This window comes from Mandrillus leucophaeus, unplaced genomic scaffold, assembly GCF_000951045.1.
Source record: "Mandrillus leucophaeus isolate KB7577 unplaced genomic scaffold, Mleu.le_1.0 Scaffold329, whole genome shotgun sequence".
Taxonomy (NCBI): domain Eukaryota; kingdom Metazoa; phylum Chordata; class Mammalia; order Primates; family Cercopithecidae; genus Mandrillus; species Mandrillus leucophaeus.
Genome location: NW_012103465.1, coordinates 3,622,027 through 3,640,094, shown reverse-complemented (window position 1 = coordinate 3,640,094; position 18,068 = coordinate 3,622,027). Strand labels below are relative to the sequence as shown.

At 38.7% G+C, this 18,068-nt stretch overlaps 1 protein-coding gene across 1 annotated transcript; it reads left to right on the top strand.

Moving 5' to 3' along the window:
- The first annotated feature begins 1,114 nt into the window (after positions 1–1,114).
- RLN2 (relaxin 2) lies at positions 1,115–5,008 on the top strand. Its single transcript, XM_011988382.1, has 2 exons — positions 1,115–1,710; positions 4,336–5,008. The coding sequence occupies exons 1-2, from the start codon at positions 1,500–1,502 to the stop codon at positions 4,680–4,682; spliced, it is 558 nt and encodes a 185-aa protein (XP_011843772.1). The 5' UTR covers positions 1,115–1,499; the 3' UTR covers positions 4,683–5,008.
- The last annotated feature ends 13,060 nt before the right edge of the window (positions 5,009–18,068 follow it).

Sequence of the window (18,068 nt, the reverse complement as noted above, 5' to 3'; positions counted from 1 at the left end):
AATTTACATTTTTAACGAGCAATTACTTTGGAGTACAGCCTTGCACATGGATTATTTTTACAAAGACTGTCAACCCACAAAAATGTTTTCAAACCTCAGTTTTGAGAGGCCTCTCTCAAACTGCGTGTTTTAGTGAAAACTCATTTAAAAGCATTGATTGCATCGGACCATCTCATAGGCTTGGTCAGGTATTTTTTGAAGAATTACACATTGCTTGGCATTTGACCAATACCAAGTGGGCCTACTGACATCACCAGCAATCTAGAAACTAGAAGTATTTTATTCCATAGTTATGTTTGTAACTAAGAGATTGTTATTATTTTATTTCAAAGCTACCCTAACTTCCTGCATGTCTCCAGTTTATTTGGTGGAGCTGAACTAATCTGAGTATATTATGAACACAAGAATGTAAGTTATTTTTAAAAATGAACCTATTTGTACTAAAAATTTACAGCTAGAAGGGTTGTCTACTAACCATATTATCTAGAACTGTGTGGATCTTTACAACGTTAAATTAGATGGTGGTAAAAAAAATCACCTCTTACCAGGTGCAGCAAACACAAAATGCAGTAAAGAAATGAACATATCTTTGTGCTGAAATTTGTTACCAAAATATTCTTTGTGAGATTGTGGGATTTCCACTGCTTTTTTTCTTCTCTCTCTCTCTCTCTTTCTCTCTCTCTCTCTCTCTCTCTCTCTGTGTGTGTGTGTGTGTGTGTGTGTGTGGTATGTTCTCCAGTCTCTAGAGATGTAGAGTAGGATTTTAAATTAAAATATTCAGATAACTAGTTACAATCAAACGTATCCCAGAGAGTGGAAGGAAAGTCCAAGGGAGAAATTGTGTTGTAAATTAAAGATATTACTGCACAAGCCTAAAATGATGTTACTGGGAATTTTACTGTTTTTACCTGGATTCAGATTAAAAGTCATCAGTTTTCCCTCTCATCAACAATTTATTTATTCATCCATTCTATTTGTATGGATTGATATACCGAACACTATAGTAATTAACCAAATTTATAAGATAATTTATAATCTTACTTAGGTTAGAAGGGCTTTTTGGCAAATGTTCACTCTGGAAAACTGGGTTGTAAGAATATGGGCGATCTCAATTTTATTTGTGTGTGTGTGTAAAAAGAAAGGCTTCATATCTAAAATAACTTTACCTAAATATACAAAATTGTTTGAGGGTAATGAAAGAGAAAAACACAACTGTAAAAGGGCCAAGGACACAGGGATGGGCAAATGAAGGAAAGGCGGAGAGGGAGACCAAGAGCTGAGGGAGAAAATTCTGTGGAGACGTGTGGGAAAGGGGTGGAGCTGGCACCCTTGCCTTAAGAGCTGAGTGACAGGCCAAGGGATACAAAAGACTGGTTGAGCCAGGTAGGGAAAGCTGCCTAAAGCCCTGGACAGGCACACAGGCCCAGGTCTGTAGGCCACAGCAGCTGCAGTGCTGAAAGGTAGCAACACCCAGACCTCCAGGAGAGACCAGGCCCAGGATGCCTCGCCTGTTCTTGTTTCATCTGCTAGGAGTCTGTTTACTACTGAACCAATTTTCCAGAGCAGCCGCGGCCAAATGGATGGACGACGTTATTAAAGCATGCGGCCGCGAATTAGTTCGCGCCCAGATTGCCATTTGCGGCAAGAGCACCTTGGGCAAAAGGTCTCTGAACCAGGAAGATGCTCCTCTGAAACCTAGACCAGCGGCAGGTGAGAGCTCCCGCCCCCCTGGCCTTCCTGCGCTTCCCATTGGTTACTCTCGGGTGGCCGCCCAATTGGAACGGCGGCCTGCACTTCCGACTCGAGATCTCATTGGCTGCCAGTGCTCAGCTCCTACTCCACCGTGGGTTGTTCCTAAAGTTTGGGTTTTTCCTTTGCCAGGTGATTTTATTCAAACAGTCTCACTGGGAAGCTCACCAGACGGAAGGAAAGCACCGAGAATGGGAAGAGTTCCTTAGTGCCCTTCCCACAAGGCAGCCAGAGCGACGGGGTGGAAAGGAAGGGGAAGCCTCAGAGGGGGTGTCGCTGCCCGGAGACCCGCAGCAGGCCGGGCGCACTCCTGTACCCCACAGGAAAGCCAGGCGGCCAGACCGCGGGCATGCTGGTGGGGGCACGTGGACAGGGCATCTCGGATAGAGAGGAAAGGGGGCAAACACTGAGGCGGTGCGCTGGTTATCAAGCCTGTTTGCACGCCTGTAGGACGGGGCAACACTCTGAGGTCTCTGTGAGGGTCCCGTAATGGGAAGACAGGAAGGGCCTTATGCTTATTGACTCTCGTAGTCCAAAAGTTGGGCTGTGGCCTATGCCACTGGAAACGTTCTTTAAAACAAACGAACAAAACCATTCCAAATGAAAGAGTCTGGCCTCCCACTTCTTTGATCTGGGTATTGAAGTTCATGTGTGAGACGGGATGGAAGAGAAAGAAAAGGCTTGAATGCTTATTAGAGAAACTCAAGAAGACCAGAGATAAGGGAAGCAGGCCCTTCAGAACAGCATAGCTGAAGACCCTATTGATACTTTCAAGCATTTGGAAGCTGCAGTGGGTTTGCTTTAAAAGCAAGATCTTAAGAGTTGAGTGCAGCTCGATCTTTTTGTATTTATAAAGCAGCAGTGGAAACTCACGGAGGTATACACTAGTCTAGAAGTGTAATGGATCACATTAAATTCAGAGAAGGTAACCGCAGTTTGCAAATATTAAGTGTTTTATATTAATATGACATATGTAATTTATGATAAACCACAACTAAATTTTATAGGCTATATGCATATACTGTATATATATGACTCTAATAGAAATGCATTTAGTTCTCTTTTATGAGATTTAAAGTATGCTTCTAAAGTTATTTACTTTTCTACAATGTTTGTTAGAGTTAGATTTATTTAATGGCAGTTTTTACATGATTTTTGTGTAACATTAGTACAAAAGTACCACAAAGTCTAGGAATTTACTGATTCAAAGTAGAGAAAACCAGAATTGCTTTATTATTCCAGCTTTTCTGACTATAAAAGTAGTAATGCTCATATTAAAGACAAAAATGTACATTAATGCAGGGATAAAAATGGAAGCACTTGTAGATATTAAAGACTTTGAAAAGTATATATGAATTTTATGAGAAAATGAAATTATATTAAACAAGTAGAAAGAAATGCTAACATTTGGATAGGTATCTGTATGCCTTTTGCATTTTCACTCACCATTATACTTTGAGCAGTTTCTCACATTGTTATTATACCAAAACACAATTTAAAATTCCTGTGTAGTATTTTTTGTCATAAATCTGCCACATATGCTTAAAGATTGTTTAGTGGATATTCAGTTTATTTCTAAATTGTTGCTGAAAATAGTTCATTGAGCACATTTGTATATAGATATGGCTACATTTTTATTTCCTTTGAAGAGACATGAAATTACAAAGTATTTTTTAAAGAATTTTCTTTATTGCTGTGCAATATAATTTAACTGAAAGTAAACTAAGAAAACATCGCCTGCATGTGGAGATTAAGACAAATGTTTACCATTACTAGGTAGGAATCATTTTGGAAGTACATGTCAGTAATTTGTGATTGATATGAGTTTTCACACTTCTACTGTTAGGTAGTTGCTATTTGCTTTCACATTATTACATTGTTAGCCATCCATTTCATCCTACAATATGTGCCAAAATAATATTCACTGCATCCCTTTTAAAAATAAGATACACTTTAAACCAGAAGAGGCCTATTTTAGTGAGATTTACATCCAAAATACAGTAAATAGGGATATTTGTATGCATTCAGACAGAATATTTCTCCTGCTGATTAGATCACAGGTGTTGGAAATTCTGCCTCTTTAACTTTATCCTCCAGGAGTAACTTCCCACCATGAAACATTCGATAGCTTAAAATAACATCTTTTTCAAGGGTTATTATTACAACTCATAATATCATAAATCATAGCTTAGCAATGGAAGAAAATGACTTAAGTAAGAAGAATCCAAGAAAATCACCACGATGTGTGGTCTGTTTTCAATGACTTACATGACTTCAGAAAGATGGCAGATTAATGTCAGGGAGAGTCAAAAGTACTACGATAAAAGCACTGAGGGTATCATGAAGAGAGATGAGAGAAGATCAATGGGGTAAAGCAGAGCCTTGGTAAAATTATGAAATTTTAAGGTGTCCAACTGTAAGTAAGCTAAGTGTTTAGATATTAGGATGCTTGCTTATTTTGTTTCAATGTTGTGATTTATATTGAGGCAATGCTTTCTTTTTTGTCTACGCCAACATTCATAGTTTTTCTGAGTGCTCTTTGACATGAATATACCCTCACATACATCTTTTTTTTTAATTTAACAGAAATTGTGCCATCCCTCATCAACCAAGATACAGAAACCATAAATATGATGTCAGAATTTGTTGCTAATTTGCCACAGGAGCTGAAGTTAACCCTGTCTGAGAGGCAGCCAGCATTATCAGAGCTACAACAACATGTACCTGTATTAAAAGATTCCAATCTTAGCTTTGAAGAATTTAAGAAAATTATTCGCAAGAGACAAAGTGAAGCCACAGACAGCAGTCCTTCAGAATTAAAATCCTTAGGCTTGGATACTCATTCTCGAAAAAAGAGGCAACTCTACATGACATTGTCTAATAAATGTTGCCATATTGGTTGTACCAAAAAATCTCTTGCTAAATTTTGCTGAGATGAAGCTAATTGTGCACATCTCATCTAATATTCACACATAGTCTTGATGAAATTTTCACTGATGCTTCTGTCAGGTCCCACCAATTCTTAGAATATAAGAAACTTTTGTTGATGTTTAGACTTTTTTATTTGATGTGTAAGAAAATGTTCTTGTATTATTGTAGTTTCTGTAAATGACACTTTTTATGCTGAAAACCCTTTTTGTCTTTTTGTTAACATTATGATTATGTTGTGTTATTCTTTTTCATGCTGTTAACTTAAAATTACAATAAAACCTCTACCACTTTAACCATACGTAGTAACAATACAGTACCTAACACCAGTTGCATGAAATGGACCAAAATGTTTTTCTTGATATTAACTCTTAGATTGGATATACATAAAGCCATAAAACTTGAACTTTCCTAATAGATTTCAAAAGGTTTTTGTGTCATATTGAAATACTCATTGCAAACAATCAGATTGGACACTAAACCAATTTAATTTAGTTGAGGCCATATAAACTCAAGTACTTTTATTTCCTTTTTAACTTCTTTTTTTTTTTTTCTTCTAGTATGCTATGAAGGGAACTCAAGTACTTTTTAAGCTAGGGTTCTGTTCTCAGTTCTAATGTCTTAAGAAACTTAAAAGTAAATTATTTTTTAAGGAGAAAAAGGAATAGACATAATGTAGAACAGAACAAACAAGTTCATATCATATATTACAGAAGAAATAGTATAATGAGGGAACATAATTTACGTTCACTTCTTTAGAATTTACAAACTATTTCTGTAAGCAAAATTACTGAAATAGTATGAACACTTGTTAGAACAGTAAATTGACATAGTTATCAGCTTAGTATTTTACTGGTTCTGTCTACTTTGTTTTCTTTTTTAAAAATTATACTTTAAGTTCTTGGTTACGTGTACAGAATGTACATTTGTTACATAGGTATACATGTTCCACACATGATCCTGAGGAGTGTTTTCCAACTTGGTTCCACTCTCCCCTTCACTTTCAGGTACACCAATCAAATGTAGATTTGGTTTTTTCACACAGTCCCATATTTCTTGGAGACTTTGTTCATACCTTTTTATTCTTTTTTCTCTAATCTTGTCTTCTCTCTTTATTTCATTAAGTTAATCTTCAATTACTGGTATCCTTTCTTCTGCTTGATCAATTTGGCTATTGATACTAGCGTATTCTTCACAAAGTTCTCGTGCTGTGTTTTTCAGCTCCACCAGGTCATTTATGTTCTTCTCTACATTGATTATTCTAGTTAGCAATTCAACTAACCTTTTTTCAAGGTTCTTAGCTTCCCTGTATTGGGTTAGAACATGCTCCTTTAGCTTGGAGGAGTTTGTTATTACCCAATTTCTGAAGCCTACTTCTATCAGTTTGTCAGACTCATTCTCCATCCAGTTTTGTTCCTTGCTGGCAAGGAGTTGTGATCCTTTGGATGAGGAGACGCACTGTGGTTTTTGGAATTTTCAGCCTTTTTGTGCTGGTTTTTCCCCATCTTTGTGGATTTATCTACCTTTGGTCTTTGATGTTAGTGACCTTCAGATGGGGTCTTTGAGTGGGTGTGCTAATCCTTTCTGTTTGTTTCTTTTCCTTTTAACAGTCAGGCCCCTCTGCTGCCAGTCTGCTGGAGTTTGCTGGAGGTCCACTCCCGATCCTGTTTGCCTGGGTATCACCAGCAGAGCCTGCAGAGCAGCAAAGATTACTGCCTGTTCTTTCCTCTGGAAGCTTTGACCCAGAGGGGCACCTCCCAGATGCCAGCTGGAGATCTCCTGTATGAGGTGTCTATTGGCCCCTGCTGGGAGGTGTGTCCCAGTCAGTATACACAGGGGTCAGGGACCCACTTGAGGAGGCAGTCTGACCCTTAGTAGAGCTCGAATGCTGTGCTGGGAGGTCCGCGGCTCTCTTTAGAGCTGTTAGGCAGGGATGTTTAAGTCTGCTATAAGCCCCTGACTGGGGCTGCTGCCTTTTTTACAGAGATGCCCTGTCCGGAGAGGAGGAATCTGGCAGTCTGGCCATAGCAGCCTTGCCGAGCTGCAGTGGGCTCTGCCCAGTTTGAACTTCCTAGTGGCTTTGTTTACACTGTGACCATAAAACCACCTACTCAAGCCTCAACAATGGTGGACGCCCCTCCCCCCACCAAGCTCGAATGTCCCAGGTGGATCTCAGATTGCTGCTGTGTTGGCAGCGAGAATTTCAAGCCAGTGAATCTTAGTTTCCTGGGCTCTGTGTAGGTGGGACCCGCCGAGCCAGATCACTTGGCTCCCTGGCTTCAGCACCCCTTTCCAGGGGAGTGAACAGTTCTGTCTCGCGGGCATTCCAGGCACCGCTGGGGTATGGGGGGGAAAGAAAGAGTTCCTGTGGCTAGTTCAGTGTCTGCCCAATTGGCCACCCAGTTTTATGCTTGAAACCCAGGGCCCTGGTGAGGTAGGCACTGGAGGGGATCTCCTGGTTTGCAGGTTGCGAAGACTATGGGACAAGCACAGTATCTGCGCCAGAGTTCCTCAGGCTCAGACCCTCCTGGCTTTCCTTGGGTAAGGGAGAAAATTCCCCCACCCCTTGTGCTTCCTGGATGAGGTGATGCCTCGCCCTCCTTCAGCGTGTCTTCCGTGGGCTGCACCCACTGTCCAACCGGTCCCAGTGAGATGAACCAGGTACCTCAGTTGGAAATGCAGAAATCACCCGTCTTCTGCGACAATCTCACTGGGAGCTGCAGACCGTTCCTATGTGGCTATCCTGAATCCTCCTCCCTGGTTCTATTTATGTACACATGCATTTTAGCCAGCATTTATAGAAGAAATGCAGTTGAATGACAAGTTAATCTCCTCCATCAAATGTCTGTAAACAATTTTAAGAAATGAAGATAGTAATTCCTGTTTTTCAAATTCCCATACATGACTAATAATAACCAAGTTATTATTGCAAAGCTTCATAAGTGACTGCAGAACTTCACAGATCATAATCCACCTCGGATGAAGCAAGGAGGAGTGCTGTCTGATATGGAGATTCCAACCTGGAAGAATGAGGACAATGCCCAGCAAACTTACAGCTCTTACAGGACAGAGAGGTACCTCCAGACACAGAAGGCTGTTATTCAGACCCTGTCTGAGCCCATGTTTCACATCTGCTCCTTCACAAATTCCATGGAGGCAGAGTCGCTGAATTAGAGGCCATATTTACTGCCTCTGATGGTATGTCCACTTTTTGAGTGGTTCAAAGATAATTTGTGGTTAACTGTCTACTATAAATATGCAAATAATTACTTCAATCTTTAAAATGTATATTTCAAATCCTACTAAAGTCCACCTAAAACTGTCATGAAAAGCTTGTAAGTTTATGTCTCAAATAAAACATTTACTCTATTGATACATATCAGTTAAGACTGTGTTCTCTGTAAATAACAGAATACCCTACAAAAGTAGCTTCTAAGAGGCCCACAGAGTAAGCATCTACCCTTGTTTAGCCTCTGAATGGTACCAGAAAGCTCCTCCCAACTTTCCAGTCACCTGTGCCTAGCATAGACGCCTTCCTCCTTATGCTCCCTACCTCATGGTGGGTCCCAAGATGGCTGCTTCCTCTCCCTTTCTCAGTCTGCTTTTCAGGCAGGAAAGAAAGGTGGCAACAAGAGGGCTTAATGCCTGGAAGAGAAAAGCAAAGGCTTTTCCAGAAACCTTCTCACTTGTGCTCATGGTATATTGGCAAGAGCTGTGTCGTATGTGATTTGTTTTATGCGACCACCAGAGCAGGCGCCAGAGAAAAAGCAAGTAGGCGAGGTAAAAAAGGAACTTTATTAGCTAGCCAATGTGAAGGAAGAAAGGGCGAAGTTCACCGGTCTCCGGTGGCGGAGGCTGAGGAAGTCACTCCGGCGTTCTCGGGGGGAGGTTCCTAGGTCCGCATATGAGGAGGGGCCGAGGAAGTTCGCGCGGCGCACCTGCCGGGAGCGGCCTTTCTAAGGCTTGAGAGTGGGAGGGCAATAGGCGGGACACGGGCCTGTCGCGGGCGTTCCCTAGGTGCGGTCAGTTAAGTTTCGGTTTCCTTGATCGGAGGCCATGTTGCGCCTGCGCAGTTGGTCTGTATTTTTCCCGGGCGTGGGCTGCATTTTCCTGACCAGGGTAAGTTGGTGATGAAGAACCCGGAAATGTGCCGTCTTAGTCGTCTTTGTCCTCTCTCCCCGTCCAGACAGTATGGACACTGCTACCTGCAAGAAACATTGAGAAATCATATCTAGCACTTATAGCCTCAAGAATTTAGATAAGTCTAGGGAGAAGTTTCTAGAAAAAGAGATTGGTGTAGTTAACCTATAGATACACTCATGCTCTCTGTTCTTGTATCTGTAATGGCTGTCTGAAAGGCCTTCGTATTTGTCTATTACCCTTCACTATTAGATTAACTTCAACTATAGGTAGATCCATGGGATATTGTGGAAAAAAGAAAGAACTTTTTGGAATCCAGTGGACATGGGTAGAATTGCAGCCTCAGCACTTACCAGCTATATGTGTAGACATATTTTTTTTCTCTTTAAAAAGGTGTTTGTTTCTTTTGACAGAAAACACTTATATTTGTTTTTAAATTAATAAAGTCATTTTTAAAAGTAATTTTAGGTTTACAGAAAAATATATTAGAAAGTACAGTCAGTTCCCATATAGCCCCTCACCTCGCCACAAAAACAGTTTTAACTATAAATAACACCTTGCATTAGTGTGGTACTTGTGCAGCAATTGAACCAATATTGATATTATTATTAATTAAAGCCTATAGTTTACATTAGAGTTCACTCTTTGGATTATACTGTTTAGAGTACATTCTATGGATTTTCAAAAATTAATTGACTTTTTAAAAGTAGTTTTAAGTTCACAGGAAATTTAAGTAGAAAATACAGAATGTTGCTCCATACTCCCCCAACCACATACCCTTACCGCAGTCTGCATTATCTGTATGTTTGTTACATGTGGTACCTTTTTTACAGCTGATGAAGGAACCTTGACATTATTATTAATCAAAACCCATAATTTACGGTTGCTCTTTGCATTTTACATTCTATGGGTTTTGACAAATGTATAATGACATGCATCCTTCTTATGGAATTATTCAAAATAGATCTTACTGCCCTAAAAATTCCTTATGCTCCCCCTATTCATGCCTGTCTCTCCCCAAATCCCTGTCAATCACTGATCTTTTTTCTGTGTCCATGGTTTTGCCTTTCCAGAACCTCATATAGGTGTAATTATACATGATATAGCCTTTTCAGATTGGCTTCTTTCATTTAGTAATACGCCTTTAAGGTTCCTCAATGTATTTTTGTGGCTTGTTCACTCTTTCCTTTTAGCACAGAATAATATTCCTTGGCTAAATGCACCATAGTCTATTTATTCATTCACCTACTCAAAGTCATTTTGGTTGCTTCCAGATCTGGGAAATTAAGAATAAAGCTGCAGGTTTCATGTGCAGGTTTTTATGCTGAAATAAATTTTCAATTCACTTGGGTAGATACCAAGAAATGTGATTGCTAAACCACATATTAAGAGTATGTTTTGTTGAAAAAATCCTGCTAAACTGTCTTCTAAAATAGCTGTATCATTTTGCATTCCTACCAACAATGAATGAGATTTCCTGTTGCTTCATGTCCTCATCAGCATTTGGTGTTGTCAGCATTTTGAATTGTAGCCATTCTAATAGTTTTGTAATGATATCTCATTGTTGTTTTAACTTACAATTTGCATATGATGTAAGATGTTGAAATTTTTTTCACTTTCTTATTAGCCATCAGCATATCTTCTTTGGTAAAGTATTTTTTCAATTTTTTGCCCATTTTAAAATTGGTATTTTTCACATCAAAAAGCTAAAAAGATTTCAACTTAACAATTTAACATCACAACTAAGAAAACTAGAGAACCAAGAGCAAACAAACCCCAAAGCTAGCAGAACACAAGAAATAACCAAGATCAGAACTTCACTGAAGGGGATAGAGACACGAAAAACCCTTCAAAACTCAAATCCAGAAGCTTGCTTCTTGAAAAAATTAATAAAGTAGACCACTAGCAAGACTAATAAAGAAGAAAAGGGAGATGATTCAAATAAACACAATCAGAAATGATAAGGGGGATATCAAAACTGACCCCACAGAAATACAAACAACTATCAGAGATTACTACAAACACCTCTGTGGACATAAACTAGAAAGTCTAGAAGAAATGGATAAATTTCTTGACACCATACACCCTCCCAAGACTGAACCAGGAAGAAATTGAATCCATAAATAGACAAGCAGTTCTGAAATTGAGGCAGTAATAAATAGCCTACCAACCAAAAAAAAGCCCAGGACCAGATGGATTCACAGTTGAAGTGTACCAGAGGTACAAAGAAAAGCTGGTACCATTTCTACTGAAACTATTCTAAAAAATTGAAAAGGAGGAACTCCTCCCCAACTCATTCTATGAGAATCATCCTGGTACCAAAACCTAGCAGAGATACAACAAAAAAACAAACTTCAGGGCACTATCCTTGATAAGCATCAGTGCAAAAATACTCAGTAAAATACTGGTAAACTGAATCCAGCAGCACATCAAAAAGCTTATCTACCATGATCAAGTAGGCTTCCATCCAGGGATTCAAGGTTGGTTCAACATACACAAATCAATAAACGTATCTCATCTCAGAAAGAGAACTAGAGACAAAAACCAACTGATTACCTCAATACATGCAGAAAAGACCTTCAATAAAATTTAACATCCCTTCATGTTAAGAACTCTCAATAAACTAGGTATTGAAGGAACACACTTCAGAATAATAACAGCCATTTATGACAAACCGACAGCCAATATCATACTGAATGGGCAAAAGCTGGAAAGATTCCCCTCGAAAACCTTACAAGACAAGGATGCCCTCACTCACCACTCCTATTTAACATAGTATTGGAGGTTCTGACCAGCACAATCAGACAAGAGAAAGAAATAAAGGATATTCAAATAGGAAGAGAGGAAGTCAGACTATCTTTGTTTGTAGATGATATGATCCTATATCTAGAAAACCTCAGTGTCTCAGCCCAAAAGCTTTTTAAATTGATAAGCAACTTCTCAAAAGAAGACATACATGCGGCCAACAAACATGAAAAAAAAAATCACTAATCATTAGAGAAATGCAAATCAAAACCACAATGAGATATCATCTCACACCAGGCAGAATAGCTATTATTAAAAAGTCAAAAAACAACAGATGCTGGTGAGGTTGCAGAGGAAAAGGAACACTTTTACACTGTTGTGGGAGTGTAAATTAGTTCAACCATAGTGGAAGACAGTGTGGCAGTTCTTCAAAGACCTAGAGACAGAAATACCATTTGACCCAGCAATCCATTACTGGGTGAATACCCAAAGGAATATAAATCATTCTAGTATAAAGATGCATGTGCACGTATGTTCATTGCAGCCCTTTTCACAATAGCAAAGAGATGGAGTCAACTTAAATGCCCATTAATGATAGACTAGATAAAGAAAATGTGGTACATATACACCATAGAATACTATACAGTCATAAAAACGAATGAGAGTATGTTCTTTGCAGGGACATGGATGGAGTCGGAGGCAATTATCCTCAGCAAGCTAATGAAGGAACAGAAAACCAAATACCACATGTTCTCACTTATAAACGGGAGCTAAATGATGAGAACACATGGACACAGGGGGGTTGCGGAGAACAAGACACACTGGGGCCTGTCAGAAAATGGGGGATGGGAGGAGGGAGTGCATCAGAAAGAATAGCTAATGGCTGCTGGACTTAATACCTAGGTGATGGGATGATCTGTGTAGCAAACCACCATGGCACATGTTTACCTATCTAACAAATCTGCACATTCTGCACATGTACCCCTGAGCTTAAAATACATTTAAGAGTTTAAGTTGTTATGTTTTTAAGAGTTCTCTGTAGATTTTGGGTAATGGTCCTTTATCAGATATATTTTGCAAATATTTTGCCCCAGTCTATGTCTTGTCGTTTTACTCTCTTGAAGCATATCTTTTGAAGAGTAGAAAGTTATAGTTTTAATGTAGTCCAATTTATCAATTTTTGTATTCACAGACTGTGCTTAGTATTGTATCTAAAGAGTCATTGACTAATCCAATGTCACTTAAGTTTTTTCCTATGTCATCTTCTAAGAGTTTTATAATTTTGCATTTTTTTATTATGATGAAATACCCATACCAAAAATGTGCCATTTTAATTATATTTTAGTGTAAGTTTAGTGGCATTAACTATGTTCACATTGTTGTACACCATCACCACTATCTATCTCCAGAATTTTTCATCATCTCAAACTGAAACTCTGTATTCATTAAACATGACATCCCCATTCTGTCACCTCAAGGCCCTGGTACCCACTATTCTACTTTCTGTGCTTATGAAATTGACTACTCTAGCTACTTTATGTAAATAGAATCACAGAATATTTGTCTTTTCATGTCTGACTTATTTCACTTACCATTTTTCAGATTCAGCCATGTTCCAGTATGTATCAGAAGATCATTTTCATGGAGGAATAATGTTTCATTACATATATAAATACATATATAGATATATATACACACACACACACACTACATTTTGTTTATTCACTTGTCCATTGATGGACACTTAGTTTATTTTTATCTTTTTAGCTTTTGTGAGTAATGCTGCTGTGAACATTAGTATATAACTATCTGTGCAACTCCCTATTTTTAATTATTTGGAGTACATACCTAGGAATGGAATTGCTGGATCATGTGGTCATTCTACTTTTAACTTTTTGAGGAGCTACCCTACTGTCTTCTCCACCCTACTAAGCTACACCACTTTACATTTCCACCAATAGTGCATAAATGTTTCAATTTCTCTACGTCTCTGACATTTGTTATTTTCCTTTTTGCATCAGAGCCATCCTAATGGATGTGATGTGGTATATCATTGGGCTTTTTTCTTTTTCTTTTATTATATTATTTTCAATTGACAAATCATAATTACATTCATGGGGTACAATGTGATGTTTTGATATATGTATACAATGTGGAATTATTAAATCAAGCTAATTAACACATTCATTACTTTGCTTACCTATCATTTTTTATGAGACACTTGAACTCTCTTAGCTATTTTGAAATATGTTATACATTATTATTGACTATAGATACCCTGTTGTGCAACAGATCTCAAAATCTATTCCTCTTGTCATCTGAACCTTTGTGCCCTTCGATCAATAACTCCCTATTAGAGAAGAGATGTCATCAAAATGGCTGGCTAGAGGTGCCCAGCATTCACCCTCTTCACAAAGAAGGGCAAATTAACAAGTACATAACCATACATCAAATAGAAGGTCTAGGGAAGAACAACTGAATTCAGCAAGAAAGTGATGAAAACTCTTGGGATGGCAGCATGGGAGGTAGGCAAAGCATCTGGTTAGGATCCACTCAGAGCCAAGAAGGACTCTTTATTGCAGGGAAAAGATAAATGGAAGATCCTGGGAAGTTCATATTCCTACCACAGACACTTGTAATTCTAACTGCAGGAGAGCCCTATAATCCTCACAGGCCTTGAGTTCAGGGTAGAGAGCTGCCTGGAATCCATGTGATTGCATTACTCCAGGGAGGAAATCACACTGATGCTCCCCAACTTTCCAGGACTCAGGCTGCTGCAGCATGGTGCCATTTTGAGAACGAAACCTCTGTCAGAGCACATTCTGCCCAGGGTCCCAATGGCCCCATACATCTGTACATCCCCAGTGCTTTGCCATTATCACATCACATCCATGCAGAAGGCTACAGTGCCATGACTCCAGCTGGGCCCAGCAGTGCAGCCATGAACCCATGCACGTGAGCCCACACATCATCACCCGGCATCCCAGGTAACAAGTTATCCAGCACAAGGGCCAGGCTAACCCCAATGCAGAAGGAGCTGATGCACTTACTACCCAGAGCCTGAGAGCTAACCCTGTCTAGCAGGAGAGCCACCGCGCACTTATTTGGACCCCACTGGGAGTCCAAGGATCAGACCACTTGGGGCCTGCACCAACTGGTGACACCCCAGCCCACAGCAGTGGAGCCTCTTCACACTTTCCCAGGCCTTTATTTTTTTCTCTTGTCTGGTTGCCCTAGCTGGGACTTCCAGTACTATGTTAAATAACAGTGGTGAAAGTGGGCATCCTTGTCATGTTCCAGATCTTACAGGAAAGGCCTTCAGTTTTTCCACAGCCAATATTATATTAGCTGTGGATCTGTTGTACATGGTTTTTTTCTTCTTCTTTTGGTTTCTTTCAAAATTTTCTGTCTTTGATTTTCTACAGTTTGAATATGTTATATCTAGCTGTAGATTAGTATTTATCCTCTTTGACATTCTCTGCACTTCCTGGATTTGTGGTTTGGTGTCCGATGTTTATTTGGGCAAATTATTAGTCATTATTTCTTAAATATTCCTCAGTTCCTTTCTCATTTTCTTCTCTTTGTGGCATTCCTATAATTCATATGTTATACACTTTGTGCTCGTTCTACAGTTCTTGTATATTGTATTCCGTTCTTTAAAGTTTTTTTTCTTTTTGCCTTATCATTTGAGAGGTTTCTATGACATATCCTTAAGTCCTGGGTACTTTGCTTGACTGCATTCAATCTTTGAAAAGCCCATCAAAAGCATTTTAGAATTTGTTAGTGTTTTAAATAACTGTCACTTAAAAAATCTTTCTTAGAGCATCTATCACTTTACTTACATTACCCTTCTGTGCATGCATGTAGTCAACTCCATTAGAGCCCTTAGTACAGTAATCATAGTTATTTTAAATTCCCAGTCTGATATTTCCAAAATTTCTGCCATATCTGGGTCTGGTCTGATGCTTTTTGTATTTTCAAATTGTATTTTTTGCCTTTTAGTATGCTTTGTAATATTTGTTAAAAGCCAAACATGATGGGCAAAGGAACTGATGTAAATAGGTCTTTGGTATATTTAACTTATATTGTAGCTGTAGGTCTCAGAGGCTAAAATTCTCTGATGTCTTTGCTTTTGTCTCCCCTGTTATCTTTGAACATTCCCAAAGACTTCTTAAATAAGGTCTGAGGCTTACAGTTCTTTTGCTTGTAAGCCACTGTTGTTATTTAGGGAACAATTAATGTGATTGCAAGGTATGTGTGTGAGGGGAGGAGATATGGGTTCTTTAGTCCTAGGATTAGATCTCTTATTTCTAGTGAGCCCATTCTGCTTTCCACTTCTATGAGATCCACTCTTCAAGATGCCACTTACCAGTGAGATCATGCAATATTTGTTTTTCTGTGCCTGACTTATTTCGCTTAATATAGAGTCATCCAGGTTTACCCATATTGTCACAATGACAGGAATTTCTCCTTTTTTATGGCTGATAGTATTCCATTGTGCATATAGAGTGCATTTTCTTTAGTTGATAGACACTTAAGTTGATCTCAGGTATTGGGTATTATGAATAGCGCTAGAGAAAACATGGGAATGCAGATACCTCTTTGATAGTCTGAATTTCTTTTGGATATATGCCCAGTAGTGGGGTTGCTAGATTATATAGTGTTATATTTTTAAAGTTTTGAGGAACCTCTATACTATTTTCCATAATGGCTGTACTAATTTACTTTCCCACCAACAGTGTGTAATGAAGGATGAAAGGAAACATCTTTTTCTTCTTCCTCACCTTAGCAGGAAAGTTTCTAGTATCCAACCATTTAGTATGGTATGAGCTATGGGTTTTCTGTAGATATTCTTTATCAAGTAAGAATGTTCTCCTCTATTTCTAGTTTGATGAAAGCTTTTATTATGCATGAGTGTTGGATTTATCAAATGTTTCCTCTGTATTTGTTGATATAATCATGTGATGTTTTCTCTTTAGCCTGTTATTATAATGTATTGCATTAGTTGATTTTCTTTTTTTTCCACTTTATTTATTTATTTATTTATTTATTTATTTATTTATTTATTCTTTTAGTATCCTTTAAGTTCTGGGTTATATGTGCAGAACATGCAGATTTGTTACATAGGTATACATGTGCCATGGTGGTTTGCTGCACCCATCAACCCATCGTCTAGGTTTCAAGCCCCGCATGCATTAGATATTTCTCCTAATGCTATCCCTCCCCTTGCTCCAACCCCCAACAGGCTCCAGTATGTGATGTTCCTCTCCCTGTGTCCATGTATTCTCATTGTTCAACTCCCATTTATGAGTGAGAACATGTGGTGTTTGGTTTTCTTTCCCTGTGTTAGTTTGCTGAGGATGATGGTTTCCAGCTTCATCCATGTCCCTGCAAACGACATGAACTCATCCTTTTTTATGGCTGCATAGTATCCCATGGCATATATGTGCCACATTTTCTTTAACCAGTCTATCATTGATGGACATTTGAATTGGTTCCAAGTCCTTGCTATTGTAAATAGTCCTGCAATAAGCATATGTGTGCATGTGTCTTTATAGTAGAATGATTTATAATCCTTTGGGTGTATGTCCAGTAATGGGATTGCTGGGTCAAATGGTATTTCTGGTTCTAGATCATTGAGGAATCTCTACACTGCTTCCACAATGGTTGAACTAATTTACAATCCCACCAACAGTGTAAAAGCATTCCTATTTCTCTGCATCCTCTCCAGCATCTGTTGTTTCCTGGCTTTTTAATGATTGCCACTCTAACTGGCGTGGGATAGTGTCTCATTGTGGTTTTGACGTGCATTTCTCTAATGACCCAGTGATGATGAGCTTTTTTTCATATGTTTATTGGCCGCATAAATGTCTTCTTTTAAGAATTGTCTGTACATATCCTTTGCCCACTTTTTGATGTTTTTTTTTCTTCTAAATTTGTTTTAGTTCTTTGTAGATTCTGGATATTAGCCCTTTGTCAGATGGATAGATTACAAAATTTTTCTCCCATTCTGTAGGTTGCCTGTTCACTCTGATGATAGTTTCATTTGCTGTGCAAAAGCTCTTTAGTTTAATGAGATCCCATTTGTCAATTTTGGCTTTTGTTGCCATTGCTTTTGGTGTTTCAGTCATGAAGTCTTTGCCCATGCCTATGTTCTGAATGGTATTGCCTAGGTTTTCTTCTAGGGTTTTTATGGTTTTAGGTCTTACATTTAAGCCTTTAATCCATCTTGAGTTAGTTTTTGTATAAGGTGTAAGGAAGGGCTCCAGTTTTAGTCTTCTGCATATGGCTAGCCAGTTTTCCCAACACCATTTATTAAATAGGGAATTCTTTCCCCATTGCTTGTTTTTGTCAGGTTTGTTGAAGATCAGATGGTTCTAGATGTGTGGTTTATTTCTGAGGCCTCTGATCTGTTCCATTGGTCTATATCTCTGTTTTGGTACCAGTACCATGCTGTTTTGGTTACTGTAGCCTTGTAGTATAGTTTGAAGTCAGGTAGCGTGATG

Bases quoted from the DNA above. Each gene is read 5' to 3' on its own strand.
- RLN2 (XM_011988382.1), top strand. From the start codon at position 1,500: ATGCCTCGCCTGTTCTTGTTTCATCTGCTAGGAGTCTGTTTACTACTG. The intron at 1,711-4,335 runs GTGAGAGCTCCC...TTAATTTAACAG, and splicing joins GAAACCTAGACCAGCGGCAG to AAATTGTGCCATCCCTCATC.